This window comes from Struthio camelus, chromosome 1 (assembly GCF_040807025.1).
Source record: "Struthio camelus isolate bStrCam1 chromosome 1, bStrCam1.hap1, whole genome shotgun sequence".
In the NCBI taxonomy this organism is placed as follows: Eukaryota; Metazoa; Chordata; class Aves; order Struthioniformes; family Struthionidae; genus Struthio; species Struthio camelus.
This window is the reverse complement of record NC_090942.1, coordinates 29,435,614-29,462,845: the sequence shown is the minus strand read 5'-3', so window position 1 is coordinate 29,462,845 and position 27,232 is coordinate 29,435,614. Positions and strand designations below refer to the sequence as shown.

Sequence of the window (27,232 nt, the reverse complement as noted above, 5' to 3'; positions counted from 1 at the left end):
CCTCCCCCGCCACAGGTTAATATAAGCCAAATTATCATTTCACTCCTCCAGGAGCATTTCTTTGATATGTTCTGTACTTAGGTTTGTATAAATCATGCTGACTATGTTATTACTGACCGTATTAGTTCTGTAACTGGCATGCAGATGGCAAAACATTCATGGTAAGTATTAATTGCCACTCTGTACTGCGTGGTGGGTAACAGGGACATAGAAATATCATCTCCTAAAGTGTTTCATGTAAGTAGTGGTGTTCTGTAGTCAGAAAAAGATATTCTTCTAGTAGCTGATTAAGAAAAGCACCTAGCTTTGAAATGAGCTTTGTAGATTGCCAAAGAGTGTGAAAAACCTTCTGCCTTTGCCAAGATGAATTTTAGCTTTATAACAGCCAGTTTAGGGCCCTGAGAACAAAATGTGTGGAAAAATGTTCCCAAGATGAATCAGGGCTGGAAGGACAGAGGGCACATCCTCTATAAAGTATGTTGCACTGGGGTTATTAGACAGATGTTAAATTCCCAGATAATAATGCTCTGTAAGTTGTTGTGTCCGTAAAAGGTCTATCCTGCCTTTTCAAATGTGTAGCATATATGAAAATTTAGGCAAACTTTGGTATTCCTTTGTCATTCCTTTACAGAAAGAGATCACAGAATTATAATGCTCTGTTACTGCTATGCCAATGAGTCATTTCACTCAAAAAGTGATATTTCTCATCTTTGTCCATAGAATTATTCAACATAAGTGCAACCCACCATATTCTTACCTCAACGTAAATCAAAGAATAGCTACTGCTACATGAGGCAGCTTTGACTTTTTGAGCTGAGACAAATGGATCTTAAAGCAAGACTTTAAAAGGCCTTCATGGGTCTACAGAGTCTTTATATAAATAGTTCTGCAAGTGAATTATTGCCTCCAGTGGCGTACACACTGGAGCTGCGTCTGGGCTAAACCACTGGATGCAATTTAGGCCTGTTAAAATGGCTATATCTCACTACTTTAGAATCCCTACTTTTAATATTTCTTGACGTAAAGACAAGTAACTCAAGAGAAAGGAGAATAAATCCACTGATAGCACTGCTTTAGCCTCTGAAGTGTAAAGTACAATTGGATCACTTAATGAAATTCTCTATTATAAACAGCAAGACCACGTTCCACAAAATACTTACAGTTCTTTGCATTAGCAGAGGAGCTTCAGAGCAACCTATCCCTTCATCATTAAAACTTGATTCCATATTGATTATGTCATCAATAACCTCTTCCATCTAATAAAATAATATTTTAAACTAATCGTTATTAACAATAATGCAGATAATATTATTCTGAAAATACAGAGGAAATAATCCTGAGTATATACAGCATAAATAAAACTGAATTTCAAAAGTTTATATCTTAAACTTGAAATAATTTCGGCATTTTTACAGGATAGTCTCATTTTTTACTTCTGATGAAAACAATTTTTGTGGTTTAGCAAGTTACCTTTTTCCTCTCGAACACCAATAACCCATTCACCTTTTTTCAACTCCCTACTGCAACACCCAGATCAAATGACACAAGTGTATTGCTAATTGTAACTACAATCCATCACCTTAGCAGACATGTCATATCCACAGGGTATTTTTGTATTGGAGCAGGAAGGCTGGAAGGAACCTGTGATTCTTCAAGAGCATGGTGTTATACTCCCCTCTCGAGATTCAGCAGGTAGAACTTTGTGTTGTGTTTGGAAGCATAAAAATTAGTGATTTCTCATTTGACAGTGTACTGTACACTTCTCCAATGAGCCTTCTGGTTCAATTTTTTTGTCCTAGTCTGAATCAATAACAGTTAAAGGAGATGAAATAACTAATTAATTATATAAGGTGAAACAGGATATACTTTCCAAACAGAAATATATAGATTTGGACAAGGTTCAGTATGAGTTTTCAATCATAATTTTAATCTAGTTCCCTTCACAAAATAACCTTTAAAAAGATCAGATAATGAGCCTGCCACTGTTAACTCTGTTGTCTGCTGGAACAGCTCACTTGCGCTGTAAGGGTTTCCAAGCAGATCTTGGGAGCTGTCCAAAGAGCTATTCCAGCTCAGAAGGAAATGTAGATTGCCCTATGAAATGATTTCATACCATAGGCCAGGGACCATTCACAGGCCAGGGACCGTTCAGTACACTCCTCTTCCCCTTCAAAAAACAGGACATGCACTGTCCCATGAATTGAGCCCAGACCTATCCAGGATACTGCTATCTGGGCCAAAGGATGCCAGAGAATGTCCCAACAATTAGACAATATGAATAGCCACAGTCCAGTGCTCAAGCTTGTGCCTTGGTTACGTTTTATACATGGTATACACATAGCCCATGTTGACCCACAGGGTATGTCTGTACTACTAAACTGCACAGTACCAGTGAGCTTTCTGAGGCTCAGGAAATGGACCATTTAAATTATTAGGATGGTCACTACATGCACTTTGGCCTGCGACAGCTGCCACACTCCCAAATATCAGCAGGCATAGTTCAGGAGGGAGCAATAGGGGGTTACAAGCAGCCTTCTTGCTCTAGAGGACAAAGAAGTGCAATAGAGTGGGCTCAGGTTGCTCCTGGTCAGACACTCTGAGTGTCTAAGAACGGCCCTCGACATCTTAAACTTATCAGCACAGAGGTAGCCACAGAGGCTTCCACAAAGAATATTTGCAGAGCAGTGACTCCCATAATCCACAGATCTGGCATAAAATGTCAGTTGTCCATCGACAAAACGGAAGGGCCCCAAATGAGCTCTCCAACAAGTTTTGGTTTTATTTTTTCAGTTCCCTCTTCATTTAGCAGCATAGCATCCAAACGCTCAAGGTGGGTCACAGTGTATTTATAAGACTCTTCTGTTCTGTTAAAGTCCAAGGTATGATATGGCATCTCCATTTCTTATTTCTGTAGAAATTCCTCTTTTACCTAATAAGCACTCTCTCTTGAAATCTACTGAAGTATTAAAGACCATAACGATCTACATCTCACACTGAATGAGAATCTGACACCGCATAATAGCTGTACCTCTATTAAAATCAATGATGGCACTAAAGTTAGCAGATCTGTGCCAATTTACCCAAGATAAGCCATATATAAATATATCAGCTAACTGAAAAATGAATGAATGATTCTTTCAGTTATATCTTTAAAGTAATCATTATTTAACTTTGTTATGCAGATAGGATAATACTTTTAAACAGAAATGACTCTCATCTGAAAAAAAAAAAGTTTGCATTGCAAAGTACATGTTCAGAAAACGTATAGCAATATGTGACTCATAGATAAAAAGATGCATCAGTACATTTAAACTGGTAGTAATTTAGAAGCCTGATCATGCAGTAAGCTACTCACATGACATTCAAGACAATCACCCATGCAATCCAGAAGGATTCAGGGAGCAAGAGCTGTATCTGAAGGCCCCACAAAAGTAAAGAAAGTCATCTCTTCCCACAATTAATGCAAGATGGGTCATATAACATTTTCCTAAAAGTAGGCAGCGCTTATTTCCCCATTCTTTTTGCCAGCCCTGTCCTACCGCATTTTCGTGTTCTCCTCCAAGGGCCAACAGCTTGGTAACTGGGCTTTCTGGTGTGCCAATATCACTGATGGGAGGCATATGTCCGTTTCTTAATAAGGAGGCAACTCCTGAAGGCTGGATTGTGTGGGAGTGGGACAGGGAGAGTGTTTGGCTGGACAGCTTGGTATCAAGGGTCAGGTACTGTTTCACCTGGTGCCTCTGGCTTTGCTGTATATGGTATCTAGACTGATTTTCCAAGTGTGTTTGCACCTGTGAAGAAATAGAAACAATTGTTAAAGTTTCAGACACAGCATTTACATACACCCTCACTTAAAAAAAAACTTCAAAACAACAGATTTAGCTTTCATACCTTGTGGATAGAATTGCTATGAATCTCAAATCTTTTTTAACTTTTGAACCTTTACGTTTTGATTCTTTGTTTACTATTTTCCCATAACACATCTGAATAAACCTTCAGAATAATTATCAAAGAAAATAACATAAACATAATCTTGTGAAGAGATCAGAAGTGTGCCATATGTTTTTCTTTTCTCAATCAAGACTGATCTCTGCTGAAATTACTGACCACTCAATCAAATCTACAAGCATATATGTACTCAACAATAAATATTGCAAGGTAATTACTTTTTTGTGCTCGCAACAGTGAATAAATGTATAAAGAGAAGCATAATCCAACCATCTTCAAGTAATGTAAACAGCAACAGACATTCACCATATCTAAAACCACATTTGGCTCACCTTGTAATAAGAACAATCTGTTAAATGAGGCATTGTTGTATTTTTGAAAAAAATATATATATATAAACAGCAGAGTCCAAGCGTATAGCTCTAGACGATTGCTCACTATCCTCACACCATGCAGTCTTCTTGAAGTGCCTTTTGAGGACAGATCACTTTTTGCATTGGTAGGACTTTATAAACGGAGTGGTCATGCCAAAATGGCTAATTGAGTAAGACTTTGGGCCATCCTTTGATTGTAGAGATTGACAGTTGCTACTTCAAACAGGTCCTATTTCAGATCAATGTCACATCCTGCTATTTGACTACCAGAGAAACACTGCATACACAAACCTTACTGTCATTGCTGCCCTGTGGCTCTTTCCTTCTGCTATGGCATGCCTAGTCACAAATTTCTCACAATAAATTTTTCTCAAGTGGTCTCTGAGTAAGTATGATTAATATTAGTTAAATAACAGCAAGGCTTGCTTTGTAGCCCTTATTTTCTCTAAAAAAAAAAAAATCAGTCCATTTAAACACACTTCTTTTTAATTCCCCTAACATATATAAGCAGAGATGAATAGCCCATAAAAGGGGGTTGCACTTAAATTAGCTATATTTTTGTACAGTATTGCAGTACTTTATTTTTAATTGTGTTATGGTGGCATGTCTAGAATTGTTTTAATTATGTCTCTTTAAACCAATTTAAACTAATTTTTTAGTCACGTAAAAGAGATTAAGCCATGCAATAATGAATATATCATTAATTATTTTGATGCAAGCCTTAAATTTATTTAATAACTTTCCATTAAAATATTGATATAAATTCTTAAACTTACTGTTCAGACTTTCCCATGTTTTATATTAGGAAGGTATTCATCACACATGTGGTTTTACAAACTATATGTAAATATCTTTGATTTACTTAAATTGTGATATTATTTATCTTAATTGACAAATGTGTCAGTTTTAGAAAGTTTTTCTTAGTTTTAGAATGTATTTAATGCCATGTTAATTTAGGCTCTAGTTTATCATGTGTAAGGACACATGTAAATCCATCCCAAATCATTCAGATACTTATGTATGTACTTTTTCCCCTCAGCCTCAATAAGTGTTTTCTTAAATTGGAATCTAAATATAAAATCCACTGCATACCAATTTAGCAAGAGTATTGGTCAGTCTACAGGTGAAATACAATGTGGTGAGGGAAAGAAAATAAGTCCCACTGTAGGCTAGAGTAGGAATTTATTGTGTACCCTTGTTTTCTGTTGCTATTTCATAAGCACACACACATACTTCACGCTTGTGCTGAATTCTAGGCTCACTGAATCCACAAAAAGTGACTGCTGTCCAGACCCTTACACTGCCTAAATGGATCAAGATCTCTTTCCTGAAATGCAGAACACTCAGATCAGCAGCTTTGGAAGTACAGCTTCTTTCACTGGCATAAAGGAGAGTGAGGACAATGCATAGGCTATAAATACAACTGCTATATTGCACCCCAGCTACTTTTTTTGCTTAAAAGAAGCTGATGGTCTCTCTGTAATGGGTAACGAATTGTTGTGAACCACCACTGTGGCATCCCACCAAGAGGGTCTGTGAAAGAAAATCAACTAACTGCTGTGTCATAAATCAAGCTTATCATGAATGATCTTCAGTGCTCAGATCCTATCAGTACTGTCCTGTCACAAACAGGAAAAGAGTTTAAAATTTCTCTGATAGGATCTGTTGCTATGGTTTTGCAAACTTCTCCATTCTCTTTATTGTGCAAATCACAGTCACGGTAAAGCAGAACTGCTGGGGTTAAAAAGGCATCTATGACATGATTTTCAAAAGACAGTACCTAAAATTACAGTGCTTGATTCATTTTTCTATAGTGAAATAAGTCATAGAAATCAATGCCAACAATAGGCTGTACGGCACTTTTGAAAGCCAAACTACTATATAAAGACAAAACAGAGCTGGATTCCTATTTTTCTAATCATGCTGCTAGTGTATAATAAGTAGGGGAAAGAAAGCCCTGCTATGCTAAAGGAATAGTAAGATTGCAAAGTCAAGCTCTCAAAAATAAGAAATAACAGTTAAAACTGCCCATGCAACATGTGCAAAATAGGAGGGGAAACTCAAAACTTTGGATCAGGGATCCGAGGTTGATCCTGATCTCCCTAATTTCCAGAGAGACAAGCCCTCAGACATAGCCCGGGAGTTAGCGTTGTCCTTTGGCACACCTATTGCGCAAGTACTTTAGCTCCCAGTAAATTCACAGGCCTGAATCTTGCTGTCCGGTGTTGTTGAAATCATATAGGCTCTCTCGACTCTTTTGAAATCTGTGGAAGAAGTGCTTGCTCTCCTACTAGGCGTTCTCTTGCAACTCCTGTAGCCGTATACTTTAACGCTAATTATTTGAGATTATTTGAGGAGTGAAGGATAGCATAAAATTCAACAATAACAACATTATCTTCCCTTCCCTTTTGTGTGTCATCTTGCTTGCCTAATCATGGTGAAATTAGAGGCAGATCAGAACCAGAAGCATCAGGCATGCAGGGAACTGAAAGCATCCAACTCAAGCTCAAATTCAAGCAGAACAAAACCAGAACAGAAATCAACACTTTGAGATGGATTTTGTAATTCAGAACAGAACCTAGTATACATGTAACTGAGTGTTTTTCTATTTTATATCCCACTGACAAGCCAGTTCTGAGAACAAGAACTTAACTACCTTTCAGAATTTCAGATATATATTCAAACTTCTTCAATTATTCTTTCTAATCTGAGCGTGCATCCTGATGTTGTTGTAAAACTGTGGTAGAGTTGCGCAACAACTTTTCCCACACTCACATTAATTTGACTTTCTTTTCTAACATATTTCACAATGGCTTAACTAGGTCTTCAGTAGTTTATCTACACAAATGTTAAATATTTACTTCTACATTTGCTAATGAGATTTTTCCATCAAGAAAAAAATATCTATGCTACAGGTAAAAATGAGGATGTATTTAGGGGACCTAAATGAGTTATGAACAATGTCAGCAATGTTCCAGTAAATAATAGTGCTAAATGTTGTACTGGTGTTTCATAAAGGGTGGGCAGGTGACCCCTGTACCCCTAGGATGGTTAGCCCAACATCAGTCCTGGGCAAAATAATGGAAAAGTTGAAAAGAGATTCAATTAATAAATTATTGAAAGATGGGAATATAATTAATGCTAGTCAAGATAATTCTGTGGAAAATAAGCCTTGTCAAACAAATCTACTTCCGCTCTTTGATGAGATTTCAAGTTAGGTTGCCAAAGATAACGATGAAGGTATAATACACTTCAACTTTTGTATGTCTTTTGACTATCATCATTGACTATCAACTTTCTAATTAAAAATATAGGACTACACAATATCAATAAAGCATGTTTTAACTGAGTTAGGAATTGGCTAACTAATATGTATAAGAAAGCATTCAGTCAAGGCTCAGCATCATAAGAGGGTCTCTTCAGTCTTGTGCAATTCAACATTTTCATCAGTGCTTTGAGACTAGCGTAAAATAAAATGTCCTAAAAGGAACAAAAATTATTTAGAGTAGTGACACCATTTAAATAAAATAAAATAAAGTCTGCCAAGCACACAACTTCATTTGCTGGAAGAGGAAATACAGAATTAAATAATGCAGAAAACTGAATAGAGAAAACTGAGGAAGGAACATATCTGGAAAAGTCTGGGGGTTATAACAGACAGGCAACTAAACAGAAGAGTCCAGTTGATGCTGTAGCAAGAAAGGGAGAATGGCATGAAGATGGCAGTAGCAAATGGAAGTTTGGTTTGATTCTGCTTTCCTTTATGGCTCAGAAGAGACTAATAATAGAATCTTGAAAATATTTCTGTTTTTGAAAGACGGTTGAGAATTTGAAAAGGTACAGAAAGGAACTATAAAAGTAATTGAGTACCCGAAAAAGGGAGTTTCAGTGAAAGCTTAAATAAATTCCATTATGTTCTTGTCAAACTGACATTTGTGAGGTGATCTGATTACAAGGAACGCTGAGTGTAAAAGAGGTCTTTAAGCTAGAAAATCGCTGGCCACAAGTTGATGTTAGCAAGCTGACATCAGAAATTATGGGAATAGACAGTGAAATACACAACAAAAGGAGGTGTTCTGACTGCTGTTCTCTATAAACTAAGGGTGCACAACTTTCTGGAACAGAAATGCTAGCCAAATCCAAGATATACCTTTATCAAACACATTCTTGGACTCAAAGCTGAGTACTAGGATAATAACTGAATTGAAGATAGTACTCCATGATTTTAAAGAAATCAGAATGAGTGGTTGAGTAGTCCTTTCTGTCTTTAACATGTATGCCTTTTTGGATTTGAGAATTGGATATTATAATTGTAACATTTTATTTAATGAAAATTCACAACGAATTTAATAAACATTGAAGTCTTCATTACAAAATAATATTTTTAAATATACTCATGGTATACTGGACAGAACTCAGAAGACTTTATTACAGTTTGCCACTTATACCAGAAGTTAATTTGTTCCAGTGTTTTTAATGGCTCTTGAAATAAAATTCCTCACATTGATGGGATCACATCATTTATCATTAGACCTAAATACAACATCACACTAAAACTGTTTGAGTTCGAGGGCTTCATGTTCTTTTCACTCACACTGCCAGAAAATAAGCATCTAATTATGAACTTCTTAATTATTAAAATGTTCTATAAGTACCTAAAGAGTCTAATTCTATTTTAAGATAAGAAACACAGTCACAACACAGACTATTTTTGTTCTTTCTCTGAGGACTTTTAACTGGATTTTCAGGATGAAAAAAAGCATGTTTAGTGATGAAATAGTCTTTTTGAACTTCTATTAGGAATTAATATCCGTTGTTTACTTGTCCTGCTTTCTCTATTAAACTTTTTGAGAAAAGCTTATGTATGAAATTATTTCCTAATAAAATAAAATTTCAATTTACCGTGGCAATTATAGACTTCTGTTCTATCTTAAAAATTATCACTAAATAATGTAGCTGTTCACTTTAATGTTCAGTTTCTAAAAGTATGTGTGATTATGCCAATTAATTACTTAAGCTAAACACAGTAATTAATTTTTTAATGTGATTATTTTCCTTATTGGAACTTTGATCTGACTAGATGAGACCCTCTCTATTAATATGCATGAACAGAGAATACAAAGCAAAAGACATCCAGTCCGCCAATTCATAGCTGTGTTTAGCTGATGCCTTATACCAGCTTTCAAGTTAAAAAAGAATCTCATGTGACTCTAATGCACTATTTTTCATCTTGTTTAACCTTTGACATCATATTCATCAAGAACTTGTGAATGTTCTTTCAAGGGTGAAGAGAATGCAGAAGAAACATTTTAAAGTTCTTTAACAAAGGCCATGTCTTCAACAATGACTGCTGCTTCTGTATTTTGGTATCTCAGTGTCCAAAAATAGCTGATAATTATAAAAGTGGGGTAGGAAGGAAGCAATCTGAAATTCTCCATCATGCAGCCAACCTTTATTAAAAACATAGCGTTGTCTATTTTATCCATAATAAAGATTATTAAAAGCATATTAATTCCACAATTGTTTTCTTCTGAGACATATTTACATATTCTTTCTGTTATTATTTTTAGAAAGAAAAAACATTTTCAATCATTGCAACAATACTTAAAATATATATTTCTTTTTGCTTTAAAAATGGATATTTCTATAATATGCACTTGAAATTAAAGAAAGTCAGCTGCACAGAGCAGGACAGTACATAGGGGATCCAGTTATAAGATGTGAGTTATAATATTTATGACATTACTTTTACCATAGAAGAGCACTACTATAATTTAAATGTGAATTTAGGAAAGCAATAAATTGTAAGATTAACTCTCACTGAAGTCACTGCAACATAACATGTACCCACAGTGAAATACAAATCTTTTACTGTTTCCCTAAACAAGGCTGAATATAAGGATACCTGTATTAGAGGCTCACTCTTCAGTGCCCTAGCCCAAATGGATTTCACTGTTATTCACATTTTGGCCCAGATCTCTTCCCATTTGGAATCAATATTGTTTCTGTCATCGACATTAGAGAAAGAAAAAAACCCTTAATTTGGTTATTTTCAGCAAATACATGTCCAGATTCTGATTGAAAATGAAGTGGGATCTTTACCTTGAAAGTGTCTTTCTCAATAATACTATAGTCCCAAGTTTGACTTCAGTTGGAAAAACAGAAGTGGGTTTGGATTTTTCACACTTTGTCTACACAGAATTTAGAAACAGAGGCATAAATCAGACTTCAGTCTTGCAATCTACTATATGAATGACCTCTCTTTCCAAGTACAGCTCCACTAATTCTAAGAAAATAGATTTCCATGGGGCTCTGCTGACATGAGGCATGTTGCAAGATCAGACCTTGAAAGTAGGATATGTTCTCTAGAAAGTGTTTACAGTGGAAATACTGACTTTCAAGATGAGAACTGAGTAAGTCTGGAGGAGGGCAACATCAGTGATCAGAGATCATTCCAGGGTTATTTAGTTTTGGAAGAGAAGACGTAGAGGGAACATAGTAAGAGATTCAGGTCTTTAAAAGGCTGTGGTCAAACAACAGATTTCTCTATAAAGTGAATAAGTAATACAACATTAAACTGCAATAATATAGCTAATGAGTGAATATAGCTAAACATTAGGAACAGATTTGGCATGATAAGAATAGTGAAGCATCAGCAGAGACTGCCTGAGGAGCTGACAGTCTCTCAAAATGGAAAGTCTTTCAAGTGAGGCAAGCATTCCAGGAATGACAGGGATAGAGCTGATACTAGCCTTGGGAAAAGAAACGGACCTTCCCAAAACCCCGTTAGCCTTACATTTTCAAGGGAACCCATCTACATATTGCAGCAAATACATTAGGGGACAAGCCCAAACGTACATTAGAAGAGGTAGAAAACTAAGTGGTTCAGTAAATTAACAGTCATAAGAAATAGGTAAGAAGGACGTAGGAATAAAAGTACTGCAAAAGAGACTTTGCAGATACCAGTGATGGATAAGAAAAACTTTCTCTGTACAATATAAACAGTAGAACAGCATTTCTCTCACAGGGAGAAAGTCAGTAGAACTCCCATGAATATGGCTATTAGAGGCTATATCTTATAACTAGCCATTTCCTGTCAAACTCCTGTGCAGGTGTCATGATTTAGATAGCATTTTCCCATTGTGGTATTCTCTAGCACTCAGCAAGCATTGATGGAGCTTAGTCCTTTCAGGTATTTCTCTGTGCTAACCTCCTTGTGCAATCAGAAATGAGTTGGGGGAAGCCAACTACCTGCACTGAACAGCTATAGAGACATTATCAAAGCAAGCAGTTCCATTTGCACTGGTATACCTGAGACACTCTTGGCTTCTTAATTGAACTCCTGCAGTTAAGATATATACAGCTCTGATGGCTCCTTATCCATCACCAGCTTGACTTCTGAAGAAAGGATCCCTCAGGTCTTAAGGCCAGCTTGTCATGTTTTAAAATAACAATGAATCTCGATGACTTTGTGGTCTTTACTGGCAGAAAAGGCTCAAGTTTTTAGCACTGCAGTATAAAAACAGCCTATAAAGTTAAGCAAAGCAAACTACAGGAAGTATTTTTACAAAACTATCTCTTTGATTTAAGTTAGAATTTAAGCTGAAAATCTAAACTGTGAATAAAACCAGCCACTACAGTTAACAGGCCACACAAGCATAACAATGAACCACAATGAAATTATGAAACCCTGTCTAATATCCTTGCTTTAACTCTGCACAGTGACCCTGTCCATGGTCTCGCTGATTCCTGAGATCTGTGAATATAACAAATCTTTACTGTTCCAGCTCCTCTTTATTGTTGACATTATTAAAGAATGGTGAACGTGACTACTGCATCTGAAGAACGGAAAGAAACTTTTTGTGCAGCTAGCTATATTTAAAGAGGTCCTGATACCTTTACTTAAACATCTCTCCCTGTTTGCAGAATCATTCTAATTAGGTCATGTAATAAGATGCTATTAAACTGAAAACAAGATATTAGACTTGCATTCTAGGAAAATCAATTTTAAATATGAAAAACATGATAATCTGTTTTTTAGTTAAAAAACCTGTACTAATGATCTTCCACTGATGCTATTTGTTGGTCCTTATAGCAGAAACAAAAAAACAGTATTAACAGTTCTTCCTATTTGTAAACTGCAACAACTCACATGGAGCGGAGTATGGGAAACCCGTAACTGGAATGATGTAGCTTACTCAGAGAATGAAAAATTTCTGACAAATATGTCAGAAAAAAAATCTGTTTCAAACAGTAGGATTCACAGAACTCTGTGGCTAATATAGTGGTCAGAAATGATGAAAATGCCTGCAATCACAAAGGTTTATATTTTGGTGTCAGCATTGCTAACTATTTAACTTCCGATGGAGGCATTCAGAAAAGTTAAAGGGTGACTATATTCTGAAAATCCACATAGTCTATTTTGATAATGCTATGCAAGGACTGGTGTAACATTAGAGATAATAAGTAAATACGTATACTATCCTTATGTATAGATGAGAAAGCCGTTTGGCCAGAATCTTAACTAGGGTGAACCAAAAGAGGAAAGACCATTGGTGTAACAGCTACTGGAGTAAATTCCTGATATCATTTTCTCATCTGTATCTCACATTTAGGGTTAAGAAAATTCAGAAAGAATTCAACCTTAAGAAGCATGAAGGAGGAGCACAAAGTAATAAATTGCGCAGTGTTCGCTATCCATTTTTCATGGTTCCCTGAGACAGCAGATATTTTATCATCTGAGATGCAATGACAGCCGTATTACCTGTCCTGTTCGGTTATAGACGGCAAAACAATTCTAGAAGCTGGATCTGAAAAATATATTTTCCTGATATGTAAGGATAAGGACATCAGATATAATATGGAAAAAAGTGCTGATGGTGAAACATTAAGAGGAGGAATCGGTACTTCAGCATTTGAGTATGCCAGTATTTCTGAGGCAGAGGTTATATCTTTTTGCTTTTCCTTCTTAATGTCATTAAACAAGTAGTGCTTTTTTGTAAATAACCAACTCTGCATGCACTTTTCCCCTGCTTTTCCTGCTTTGACAGCACAAGCTAATGAAGGAAAACGCAACAATTTAACACAGTGAACCTAGTTCTTGCCTGTTATACTTCATCAAAAATAGAACAACATCAACGGATTTAGTGATTTCAGATAAAAACATGATTTTTTTTCTGTTTCTAATATTTAAGATCCAAGACTCTATGCCAAAGGGACCTAATAGACTTTCCTCAAAAAGGAAAAAACCCATTGCCTGAAACCCATTGCCTGAAAAGCATGATCAGTTTGTTAAAAAGTGGGTAAGAATTTCACCACCAGATGACAGCACTGCTTATTACTAACCACTTTCTTGAGTTTCGGTATCCCTCATTGAGAACAGAAACTATACCTAAACATACTCCTCCTAAACTGCACAGTCTTAACTCATTCTTTACAAGAACAGCACAGAATGAAGGAAAAAAAGCAGATGTCATAAGGTGGTATGGTGAGGTAGTCACAAAATAAAGACTAATTTGTTGGGTGAGTTATTTTTGAATGCCATGTTCAAGACTGTGAATGGTTCCAGCTTCTGTAAACAAACAAACAAAACCAGCTTGAACCTAAGAAAAGTTTTTTGAGAAGTCGGGAAGATATGATAAAAATGGGAAGAGAGCTAGTTTCTATTCCTTCCCTTAGTCTCAGAATGAATAAAGTGGGTGAAGGAGGAAGCTTTCGAAGTAGGAATCTTAGGCTCAGCTTTACAGCACAGTTTTTCTGAAATCAAGGCAGCAACATCATTTTGAGCTAGCTTAGGATCTGGCCACAAAGTGTGCCCTCACAGAAGAGGAGCAGACTGGGGCAGCTGACAAGAGTACATAATATTTCTGTAAAAAACAGGAATAGGACATGAAGGCTAACTACACCAGAAAAAAGTAACAAACATGCTTAAATCCACCTGGTATATTTTATTTCAGATATGTTTTATGGCTGTAAATGGCAATGAGTTTGACCATGTTCATGCTTCAGCACACTGTTAACCTGCTATTCATGGGACTGGAAAACTTTACCGTCTCTTGCTGGCCCTTTTCTCCATGATCTCCAAGCTCCTACGTTTAATGCGTTTCACTGCCTGGACATGAAAGCTCTTGCTTTCTCTGATTTCAGTACTTGAACATCAGCTACAAATTGGTATATTCTTCAGCCAACACGCTTCTATTTACATTCTGAATAGAAACAGTGGATTTATGGCGCAGTGATTATCTTGCCCTTGAGATATTTTAGTAATTTCATAGGGCTTATGTTTATTGCTATTCTTAACAAAAAGGAGTCAAATTAAGAGCCAAGATGTTAGTCAAAAAACTTAGTGTGACCAGAATTTATAAAAAATATAATTTAGCCTTTTACTTAAAACTGTTATAATTCATTTTAAGGGAGGGTTTTCTGAACTGTATTTGTACTTATTTGAATCTGAAAAGATACTTTCTGCCTAACATTGATGAATATCTAATACAGAGGAGAAGGGAAGCTGAGAACTCATCCAGGGAGCATTTATGTGTGCAAGGCCCCAACACCTATTTTTTACTGTACTCCACAGTTAACAGGAAATCTCATAAAAATAGCATAATTGGTACTTTCAGTGCTGAACTGAGCAAGCAGCCTTGCCTTCTGACATGTGTTTAAACTAATCTTGGTTCACCACATGTTCCATTCAGCAGTCATTCAATTAGCCAAAAAAAGATATTCATACCACTTCTGATGTACAACAGATCAAAATTCGGTTCCCTCTTCAATTACTTGAATTCTGAAATCACCTTTTAAAAATCTTTAAAAAAAAACTCCTGCAAATACCCATGAACAGAATCAAAAAGCAGTCTGACAGGAACAGGTGCATGTCTTTCAGTGTTAGAATTATACTTTACATCTCAGGTACAACAAACATTTGCACACTTAGTAGATACTACACAGTAGGAGTTGGAGGAGTGATATTTGGGTAAGCTGGAACTACTCAACAATTTTTAGCCAATATCTACTAAATAAAAACAGGTTAATTAACCAAAAAATTGATCTTCCTATGATTAACCAAGTGGAACTCCTACTTAGTTTAAATAGGATTTTTGTGTGAATATGGAATTAAAGATTACTAATGGTAAGTCATTATTAAGAGCATTAATTATAAGCTGTATCATACAGAACAAGATTTAGTTTGTCTTTCAAATGCAATAGTCCTAATGTGGAAAGGAATGTACAAGTTAAAAATAAATTAGGTTAGAATTGCACAGAAAATTATTTTTGTAGCTATTTATCTGTGTGAAATCTTTCTGCTCTCCTAGTTAATTTTTTAATTGAAAGTAAGAATCCAGAATTTTTTAATGAAGGAGAAACGGGGTGAATAAATTGACATCATTAAGTGACCTGTATGTTGGTAACTTAAATCAAGAGACTATTTAAAAATTTTAAGTATATCTTTAGATACTTATGCCATTACAAGTTCTTATTTTCCTTGCGCTATTTAATAATGAATACATTATTTTAAAGAGTCTCCTGTAAGTTACAAGAAATATAGAACTTTCAACAGGAAGAACATCACAGTACTTGTACTGCAACAAAACGACGTGCTGTCAATGTTAAACAAAGTGAAACTAAATAAGTAAGTTTATTATTATTATTAAGTTTATTTAATTGTCAGATGAGTTCATTAGTATTTATTAGCACAATCAATAAGCCATATTATGGAAAAAAGGCAAACTAGTCTCTTTCGTCTGGTTTAAAAAAGGTACATGAAACTGTGATTCAGTCACACATGCAACATAAAGCAAGAATTGATTAGGCTGATTTTCTTCACATAGTTCTAGTGCAGAAACATTGGTTTGATAGCATAATTACCTACCAGCAGTGGCTGGATTTTTATCGAATTTATCCCCTGTACAAAACAGCATTGACTCAAAGCCCACGTACCAGACCACAACAGGCCAAATAAGAAAAGAATAGTACAAATCTGACCATGAATAATGTAGGTGCATGTCCAGTTGGTTTAAGGGAGAAAAAGGAGAAGTGGTTTATAAGGGTATTTCCTTAACTCTGGCTAGAATTTCAGTTAAGGAAAAAGAAATGATACAGCACTTTTAAGGACAGAAACTTCCTATCTGTATCTTAAATGCACTACTAACTGAAGAGCAGATGCTGAAAGAAATCAATAGCATAATAGTATGGCCATGTTAGTGGCTTCCTTCAATCATTTTATCAGTCTGTCATCACTGTTTCTGTCCGAAAGGCCATGAAATCTAAACACTGAGGCAGAACTCTTCCTGATACAATTTCTTATTATTATTATCCAGAATGAGTTAACTTTCTCTGCTTTAACATCAAGCACTAGGCTTATTCTCAACTCAGTTCACAGTCCCACTATATACAACACTGTTTCAAAGTTAGTTAACTGCAACATTTGCCCAGATTTACTTTGGCTCATTACCTTTTCCATGAGCTGTGCGTAGAGCACATGTGCAAGGCTATTACATTTCAGTAACATCCTCATTTTTCTCAGTGGAGTCCAGATGGTATGACCCTCAGGACCATCCCACTGAATTAAAAGATGCATAGCTGCTTGCCAGCGTGAAGGCTCTCATACAGCCTGAAAACTGGGGCAGAAAGGCCAGCCAATTTGAGGTACAGATGTCCTCAAATTTTAATCACGCTGGTCTCTGAGCTTTGGCTTTGTCCCTCCCTCTTTGACCACCCTTCTCACAGCAGCACTGTGCACAGCTCACTGTTACAGTCAAGATGGTCTGTGTAATGGACAAGATTATCCTTCCCCAGAGATTACAAAAACCCACTATTTGAAGTGCAAAATTCCTACTGTCACTCCCGAAATCTGGATCTCCAGTGAAAGAATTCAGCTTATCACATTAACACATGAGTCTACAATCCAGCTAAATTTAACCCACATTTTCAATTCCCAAAGCAAGACTTTCTTGACCACTAAATTTTCATTTTCACTTCCAAAGATATAATTTGGATTATTGTTGATTTTATCTCTTCAAAAATATTTTTAGTGCAGTTGAGTTGAAATCTGCATTTGAAAAGTGAAAAGATCCTGTTAAACTATCTCACCAAACTCTTTCCTCCTGCATGAAGAAAGTCTCCATAACCTTGAATGAGAAGAAAAGCATTGGTAATATCAATGGAGGATATTCAAGTTACCTTAGATTTGCAGATGACATTATCCTATTTACTGGAAAGCTTTGAGACAATGTTCAGAAATGTTAGTGGGAAGAGTAGGAAACGTTGACTCATGATGAATAGATGTAAAACCAAAACTGGGTTTAATATGATTGTGAATGAGGAAAACTGTATGACTAAGAATAATTAGAAAAGTTAGACCAGCTAGCTAGAATATGCGAGTAAAAGAAAATAGGCTTGATAAAGAGCTGTCAGAAGATTGAACAATGAGAGAAACATTAAGTTCAGTCTCTATTTAGAAGATATTTTGGGTATCTCTGTATTACTAGCCTGAATATTTGAAAGCAGAAATAAAGCCCTTCAACAAGAAAACAGGGAGAATAAATCTGGAAAGGGAAAGATAGACAAGTATGTTATCATAATGAGAACCAAATAATCTTACAAGAAGAAAAGGAAAACCAAGATAAGGCAATCACACAAGCTGGGAAGTAAACAAGATGATAATGACCCAGGAACATCAGAACACAAGAAGAAGAAATTTGGACCATATCTTGGTTGTCTATAGCCGATAGTGTGCCAAGTCTGATATTGGCCCTATCAGTAAGTAACATAAAGGAGTCACACTTACCCAGTTTGGCAAAAGAAAAGGTCCTGAGCAGTTATGTATAAGAAATGTTTTATTATTCAACAAAACCAAAACAAAGAATGCATTCAGCACAGAAATCAACCTGGATGTAGAAAATCATGGTTAGCTTACTTCCTGTGTTTGCATTGAAGAAAGGGTCCTGATGTTACATCTAAAGCTTAATAAACCGCAATAACCATAAATACATATATATACATATATATTTTATACATATATATATATATCAGCCAGAAAGTCCTTTGTCAGGAAGGGCTGAGAAACATACAGAAGACTGCCAGCAAAATAAAAAACAGTAATAATCACAGCAGAGCTTGTAGGTTTGAAGTAGGACTTGTTTTGTTGCTGGTATTTTCTTGAAGCTGGTAAATTTTGGAGCAGGCAATGAATAGTCAAGTGAATCATTTATGGCTCTAACCACTTTGTTAAAGTAAATTACCATCTATCCTCCCTCAAAAATAAGAAGGTCATACCAGTAGTATAGTTTCACTACTTAGAAGATGTAGATAAAGATTTGTTCTTTATGGGTTTTGAGATGTCCAAGCGTGCAAGGTATGTGTCCACTGTGCAAAAAATGTCATGGATGACAGGGAAAAGGTGTTTCATGGAAGAGAAGCCCAGTTAATTTTCTTACCAAACTTCAAACAGTGAGAAGTGAGCTCGGGAAAACCTACTGCTGAGGATTCAGTAAAACACAGAAAACTAGTAAACACCTCCTCTCAGTACCAGTATACAGATTTCAATAGCAGCGTACACGGTGTCCAGTAATCCTAGGATTCAGACATCAGTAATAAGAAGTGAATGTTAAAAGAGAAAAAAATATGGCTGTTTGTTAGTTCTCTGAACTTATTCTTAACCTCGCTATCTGGGAGATCTGATATAATGAACTCTGGGCTTCTTTTGATGTAACGGACAGAATATGGCTTCACATAGAAGCAAAACAGTTCAAAATGACTCATGATGTCAGTGACTGCTGTATAGTAAAATTCTAATTATTTTTTACTATAGACTTCAAATCTGGGCACCTGTGCTACTGAAAATGTATAGAGAGTAAGCAAGAGAGAGGTTAATAAGAAATAGCTGAAAAAAGAGAATTATAGCAAGAAGTGGTCCACCCAGTAGTAAGAAATACAAGCCTTCATATATACGGATCATTCATGCTCTGATCAGTGGCATAAATTCAGATTCTATTTTACATCTGCACAGTAAAATCAATTAATGTTAAAATGTGGCATACTGAGTATTGCAGAGGAGAAAAAAGTCACCTTTCATAGTTGTGACCTTCTCTACCAGTATGTAATGGAATTTGTAAGCCATTTTTACAGCCTTCCTAGTCCAAATTCAATAGCTTCAGCAACATGGGGGAAGGGGAAAGTACTGCAAAGCAAAAGCAGTAATTGACATGAGATAGGCTGAAGAAACAAATGTGAATAAGAATTTGTAACAATCATCTGGTTCCTTTCCTTTCTCTGTTCTTCGAGAACATTTTGTGGTTCAAAAGAGATGTCATTTGCATGTTTTTGGATTCCACTATTACATAGTTTTTATTTAACCTGCTTATTTCCAGCTCTCAAATTTCTCCTTAGCTAATTAGGAGCTTACTTAAAAATGTATCCCTACCCACTTTGGGTGGGAGAAGAGGGGGAGGTGGCAGGATTGTTTATTTTTTGTTTAATCACTGCTTATTGCTACAAGAATGTCTTTATCCCTGCTAATACCATTCTAGGTCCTGATCCTGCAATTACCTACACTTTTCACATTTTATCCTAACAAGTGCTTTCACCAGTTTCAGGGAACTACTCAGACGGACAATTGCTTGTAGGATCAGAGCTTGGAGCAGCAATTGACAAGGGCATCCTGCATTAGTGAGCTATGAAACAGGTCCTTAAGAAGTGTACCACTCTGGCTATGAGAAAAATATTTTATGCCCTTTTTTGCAATTGCTGAGAAGTGATCGTATAAATCTTTTAAATGGATTTGAAAATATCATTTTATAGCTATAATGTACAGTGGGATCTCATCATCTGCTTGAAAGCAGTAAAAATTTTGACTAGCCAAAGAACGTGCATGTCTTAGAAGAAGCAAGATTAAAAGCTGGCATTTCTTGGCTTAAGTTAACATTCTTTAATCACCAGACCATGTTGTGGCTCCACTACATTAAGTTCTTCCTGAATGCAGCAAAACAGTCTCGCCATTCATAAGAAAGTCACACTTTCCACAACATTTGCCAATAACTTAAAATGTAGTGTATTGGCACTCAAGAGTTGTGCATATTCCGTCCCTGCCTTCAGTAGATTTTCCCTGTGCAGCCTTGAGCAAAACATTTAACCTGTGCCTTGATTTTCCATGTTAAATGTGAATGATAATATTTATTTTTCATTATTTTTATATCTTTTTATTTTGAAAAATATTTGCAGCAACAACTGTTTCATTTATAGTGGGACCTCCTCTTCATTGGGACCTTTAGTTGAAACACCTGTACCACCAATAATAATATTCCCTTTCTGCTCCCTGTAAGAACCAAAGTTGGTTTTTTTGGTTTGTTTTTTTCAAGGGAAGACATATTGTTTTGAAGCTAAATATAAAAATTTGGTCTTTTCTCTGCTGTGATAACCAATTAATCCCTCTTAATAGCCTGATAGTTTATAGACAAGAGCAGATACGCAAGTAATCTCTTGCTCGTATCAATTCTCCCAAAGTTCCTGTAACAGCCTATTAAGAAGTGAATGGTTGCATCACAAGAAAATTCACTGCAATCTTGTTGCTTTATTTAGAACTAGTGAAATATGTTTGCTGTAAGTGCAATTGAAATACCCTTGCAAGGCATTTTTTTTTTTATCTATAAGGGCTTTTCTATAGTATATAAAAGTCTGTTCTTTTTGTCCTTTTATTGATGAGATTTGATGCTTCTATCCTTAACCAGAAATGTCTAGCCTGCTCATGTTTATGCAAAACAGAATTTTTGGAAGAGGAGAAAAAAAGAGGTACCGTAACATCAGAAGAAAACATCAAAGGACTAGTGGCAACGTCTTAAGGCTTTTATCAAAGTAGTGAGGGAATGCATTAAAGCAACAATATATGTAGCTTACAAATGATAGGGCTATCAAACTCAGCAGTACGTCTGATGAACATAGAGGACATGATCTACGTGCATTCTTTGTTTTAAAAGGAAGACTTGAACGGCAGTTTTGCTTTCAAAACTTTGACAGAAACCAAAAAGGAATTTAGACTTAGGTCCTTAGGTTATGTCAATCAATGTAGCTGCTGTGGTGTCAAAGGGAACCAAGTCCATTTGCACCCAATGAGATGTTAGCCCTCTATTTTTTTTTTAAATCAGTCTCTTCCACATAATAAATATATCCATTTGGGCTTTTCATTCCTCCCTACTTTTGTATTAATGTGAGAATTCGGGAATAAAGTACCAGCATCTGATGTAATAAACAAAATTTGCAGATAGTTTTGTAGCTCAGAACAATCTGTTACGAAATGGTGGAGTAGGCAACAAAATAGCTTTTTGTCAACCCTGCTTCACAGATTTATTTCAAGAATCTCTAAGCTGACTTCACTTATTTGCTCTGGGAAAAATGTTAATCTTTTTTCTTATCTATCCCTAAAACTTACATTTAAAAAGCTTTGTTTACGCAAGCAACAGAACCACGACCCTGTGATAAGCTCCAGAACTGAATGAATTTTACACAGTCTCACTTGGCCCCAAAATTAACTGACTAATTTTTTATAAAAAGTGGATGCAAAGGAGCATTTTCTTTTTTAGTTCTCTACTTGCAAAGTGGAACACAGCTGCCTGTACTGTTCAAACTCAAGGCTTTAGCAACCTGCTGTAGCAAAACATACAGATTATGAATCTATCTCAGAAAGATGCAACTACCTTCCTATTCCCGGCAGTAGTAATCAACTGCTGGTTCCAGGTAGCTCAAAAGCCACACACTTCCAGCCCCAGCAGGTCCACTGACTGCTGCTAATATTTCTCTGCTGTTCACTGATACTAGTATGCAAAAAGGCTTCGTACACTGTGGGTAGTAGCCATTCACCATTTTTACAGCTAAAATAACTGAGAGTTCATGCAACATCAGTTTAGAGCTGGGATTAAAACCCAGTTTTCTAACAGATATGTATTTAAAAAGCCTAGCCGTAGTCACATTATCGTATTGAGATTTAGAAGGAGGCTGCTTAACCTAATGCAGCAGGACTATGTGCAACATACAGAGAAGCATACGACTACAATTAATTGCCATAATAAAGTATCTAGTTATTTAGCTCATGAGAAGAGTGGACTTTTTAGTCTGTAAAAGATGTTCTGGGTTTAGTTCTTGCAAATTATTCCTTATTTCTTTATTATCTGTTACATTTTCTGGAACCGTTGAACTCTGGTCAAGAAGGACAAGGAAAACAAAACAAATATTCAGCATTACTCCATTCCCTCGGTGTGCCTGCTTCACTCTGGCGACTAGTGTGTCGCTCTGTGTAGGGTGATGTAGCTAAGTAGCTGCTTTCCATCGATTTGCAGCTTTTAGAGCATGTCCTGTAGATCTCTAGGCTGTAAGTTCACAGGCAGCTGGTAGTCTATGTGGAAATGAAAAGCAATGGATGAAAATCAGCATAGAGACTTGAAAGTAATGGATAGAATAACCAAATTGAACTGCTGGAGTTTTATTGCAAAGCTTTGAATTTAGAAGTAAATCTGAATATTTGTCTTTACTGTGTCATTTTTTATTTGCTTTTGAATAAGGGCACTCTCCTTTTCAGAACAGGATATGACAGTTGGGGTATGTCTGAGATTGACAGCACTGCCTGTGTGCTCAGAGAGTAGAAGACTCTCTTGAGGCAAAAGCCTGAAATTCAGAAAGCTGCTATTATTCTTGAAAGCATAAACCTGAAGCTTAGGGAAATTCAGGATGTTTGCTTATATGCAGCAGGTCCCCAGATCGATTAATGCTCACTACAGCAGATATTTAAAACTCTTTCTTTCTAATAGCTCTTCAATGAGTCCAGCACAAGATGATTTTAGCACATCCTAACTCTCTTGTTACAAGCTCTCCACCCATTTATACTACATCGAAAGCTGAGTAGAGCAAAGCCTGCTTTTAACCTGTGTTGTTACTTATTGATTGCACTATAGTAGCACAGATAAGTGGTTACTGAGCACAAGCAAAGAAGGAAATGGCAGTCCAGATCTTCTTTACTACTTATGTCTACCTCCGCCACTTTGGTAGCCCAGCACCTGCACCCCTTTTGATTCATGCCGCTGCACTGCACACGCACTCAATAGCCACACAGCACCTAGTAGTCTGTGATAGACTAGAAAACCTCATGCTTTGCATTTTGCAAATTCAGAACAAAATAGCAGGCTCTACCCCATGTTGCTAGTTGCTCAGGAGGCACAATCTACCAATAGTTATAATCACCAGCATTTTAACATGGCAGATTTCCTGCTTTTTGATCAGGACTGGAATTTTTTTTAGCTCCTGGAGTGCACCTCTGGTTTTGAACTAAACTCTGAAATTCTTATTTCTGTAATACAAGTGAAAATCCAATATATAAAAACCTCTTTGTTAAAACTGAGGGCTTTAACAAAAGGGCTGAGAAATTTGACAAACACCCATTTCTGTCTAACGATTGGAGAGCTTGATTGGGATCTCATAGATTTGTGAAAGAAGTAATAATAAATACAGCTCTGAACTAACAAGAGAAAGAGCAGGAATGACAGACTGGGAATGCACATTCAGTGCCTATTAATTGTCTTGCTGTATGGTCCTCCGTGCTTGTGGGAAGTCATGTTTTAGAAACATTCATGCAGACATCCAGCAGAGAGCATGATACTCTTTTCAGTAGGCTTACACATGCACCTGCAACCACTAATGAAATAATGTCAACTTTTTATGAATATTCAGAGTGCTTTTGTTGGTAAAAAAGAAGGCAGTATAATAGCCAGCCATTATGTAGGCTGGCACCAACTGCTCACCTTTTCTCACAGAAAAAAAATAATTGTATGTGAATTGTATTGCTCGTGAAAGTGAGACAGATATATGAAGAATGCAGGCAGATACCGCAAACATTTGCATCTCACCTCAGGCTTCACCTGGAACACTACAGTTATTCAATTACTGGGGCTTACCTCTACCATCCACACAACCTTATGTTGTGCATTTGTACAATAGGAATAAATGTCTAAGGACTAGATAACAGGCTCAGACAAATTTTATTTTCAGGCCTATAGCAGGTTTCTAGACCTACATCTTTCCTCGTAGAAATTCTGAAACAATAGCACTCAATAAGACCTAGACAAAAACAATTGTTTTTTTCTGTTTATAGATTATTTTGGACCCAAAATGTCATAAAATTATGTGTTCCTACAACAGGTATATTAAAAAAGAAAAGGCTTCTAAAAAGTATGGTAAACACATACAGGCGCAATGCCTGGAATTTCAGTGCAGCTCCTGTTGTTCTAGAGAAAGCAGGGTAGTTCAGCTGCTGTCTCCTGAGCAGGCTGCCTACGACAATCTCACCTGAAAGTGAGTCCCGGCAAATGGTACTGGTTTATATCATGGAATTCTAAATTCAGATCTATAACAAGGAGTAGCTATAAAGCTGAGCAGGCAGTGCCTAACTTGAAGATATCTGCTACTCATTTCCCCCTCCACCCTTCCAAGTGAAAGACTTGTATATCTCAAAACTCTCCATGTCCTTGAGCCAAGCACTTTATAGAATATTTTAAATTCATTACTCCAATCTGATGAATACAAGGCATAACAACTTCAAGAGCTACTTTGACAACCCTAATGAATAGACTATAATGGGAAGGAGACGTTTTTCTCAGTTATGTAGCTACATAGGGTGCAAGCGCCATGTTAGTCTTCGGCATTTGTTGTACAAGGAGCAAGACACGGGCTGAAAAACAGAAATAGCAATCCGGACTTCTCCCTTGAAAACTATGGGTCAAATGGAGCATCAACTCATGCCCATAAAGATGTATGTTTCACCTTTTTTTTTAGGACTTTCAGTACCAATGAACTACTGCTTAAAAATACTGAGAGCTACCTCGGCTTACAGTCTACAAAATAACATAGAAAGTGGCCTAACACTTCTGTTTGGAAGGTGAAATCTGGACATATGGAAATCTTAGCCCAGGCTTTAAAGACCACAGCAGGCATTGCACATGCAGCAAGTGTTGAATACATACTTCTGCTATCTTAGACCTTTGTTAATGTGCTCAGGGAACAAACATGCTTTGAATTTGTTAGTCAACATTAACTTAATTAGCATACTAACTCTCATAGATTCAAGTGACATGTAACATGAGTTGCATAGTAGTATTCATTAGATTTTGTTTTGGTTTAATTCTGTTAAACCTAAAAAAATGCACATTTAAAAAAATACATAACTTTGATATTCAAGTCAGAGAACAAAGGAAAACAAAGTTAACATCAGTCTCTGAATCTCTTTTGTCCTGGTTGCAGGTAGCAGCCTCATATTCTATACAGACACATGTAGTCTAAGAAAATGTGTCAGGATAAAGAAGAGTCACAGGTTGTTCTTTAGGATATAAAAAAGAAAGATGACTGTTTTGAGTCTGATTCAGACTAACTAACATTCCTCTGGATTCTACACAGTGGTCATTTGATTTTGCCATGGTATTCAGTATTCTGAATAACAGTCGTTTTTTATGAGGATTGTAATAATTTGGCAGCTTATTAGAAATTCTTATTAAATTACATTATCCTGTCTTTGTAGTAGTAGATGAAATATCATTTCCACCAATTGTAATGATATTTTCTAGAGGCATTAGTGTAATTTGAAAAGCAGTGTGTTTGTCATTTCCCGTCATTAGAACAAGAGAGCTCTATCCCATGTCCGGGCTGGATCACTCCTTTTTAGACACCTAACTTTCATGGAAGCCAGTAAAAATACTGTCTAAGCATCTTTGTGGATCTGTGTCTTAATCCTATCTTATGAATTACATATACATACATCTTTAATTACAGTTTGTTTTGGTCACTTGACCTTATACTTCCAAGGTTTTTAGACAAATCAGAATCCATTTAGGCACCTTAAGTTAACAGATTATATATAATAACTAGAAAAAGTAGTTCAACTCATCCAGTTATCTCCGTGTCCACATTCAGGTATTCAGAAACAAAGAAGGGAACTGTGTGAGCAACTGTGCATACAGTTCAAGTAAGGATGTGATTTGCTGAGCTGAATGTTAGTGGTTAGCAACTGTTGTGAAATAGGAACTTCTTAACAGGAGCTGTCTGAAAATGCTTTGCTTTAATGTTCCATAATATTTGTGAATATTCTTCATTCATATAAAGTCTACGCATCTGTAGTGATGAATTCCACAGGCTTATCAGGTTATGCTCAAAAATCTTAACAATAACGTTTTTGTGATATTTTTGTTTCCTTCCAGCTCTTCTTGCACCCGTGTGATGAAAAAGAGCCCCAGAATTTCAGTAGCTGCTGAATATATCTGTCTTAGGAGCTATTTCATTTAATTTCATTTAATAAAGTTGTTGATGTTTTCCAAATACAAAGTAGTGATTGTCCTCACTGGCAGGTACTCTTGGCAGAGCTCTCCAGCATACAAACGTAAAATAATTTCTCCTCAGATAAAACTTAAAATAAAATGTAATTGCAACAATATGAATTTAGAAATAGCAATGTAGGGAAAAATAATGAAGTCAATGGAATTAACATGAAAGAAGAGCTTTAAAGTCCTATAAAAATGATAGAAAAATGCTTTTACACATAGTCAATTTAAACAATATTCAGACAAACAGAAAATGAATTGTTTCACTTATTTTCTGACATAAATAATTCTGGTAATTCTAAAAATTAAATTTGAAAGTATTAGGTTTTGCCGTTATGCATGAGGTTACATTATTAAATGTAACAGGTACTCCCCAGTTTGGAGCTAACCCTGTAGAAAGCCTTTTTATCATTTAAATAAGATTTGGAAGAGGAGAAGAATCTACTGAATGCTACTCTGTGCTATTTCATCTTTAAATTAACCCTTTGAGCATTTTGCAGAATCAATCACAAAATATGAGTTATGAGCATCAAAGAAAAAGATATGTTTAATTAATTCAGTTTA

The 27,232-nt window shown here is 36.1% G+C and overlaps 1 protein-coding gene across 6 annotated transcripts in view; it reads right to left on the bottom strand.

Annotated features, from left to right (window-relative positions):
- TFEC (transcription factor EC) overlaps positions 1-27,232 on the bottom strand; it is a 141,685-nt gene that overhangs the window by 35,371 nt on the left and 79,082 nt on the right. For 4 of the 6 annotated variants that reach the window (XM_068932839.1, XM_068932807.1, XM_068932812.1 and 1 more), the window contains 2 exons: positions 3,540-3,791; positions 1,161-1,256 (listed from right to left, as the gene is read on the bottom strand). In XM_068932839.1, coding sequence (XP_068788940.1) covers positions 1,161-1,256; positions 3,540-3,791 — 348 coding nt within the window. The remainder of the gene's footprint in view (positions 1-1,160; positions 1,257-3,539; positions 3,792-27,232) is intronic. The other 2 variants (XM_068932817.1, XM_068932828.1) reach the window with 1 other exon arrangement.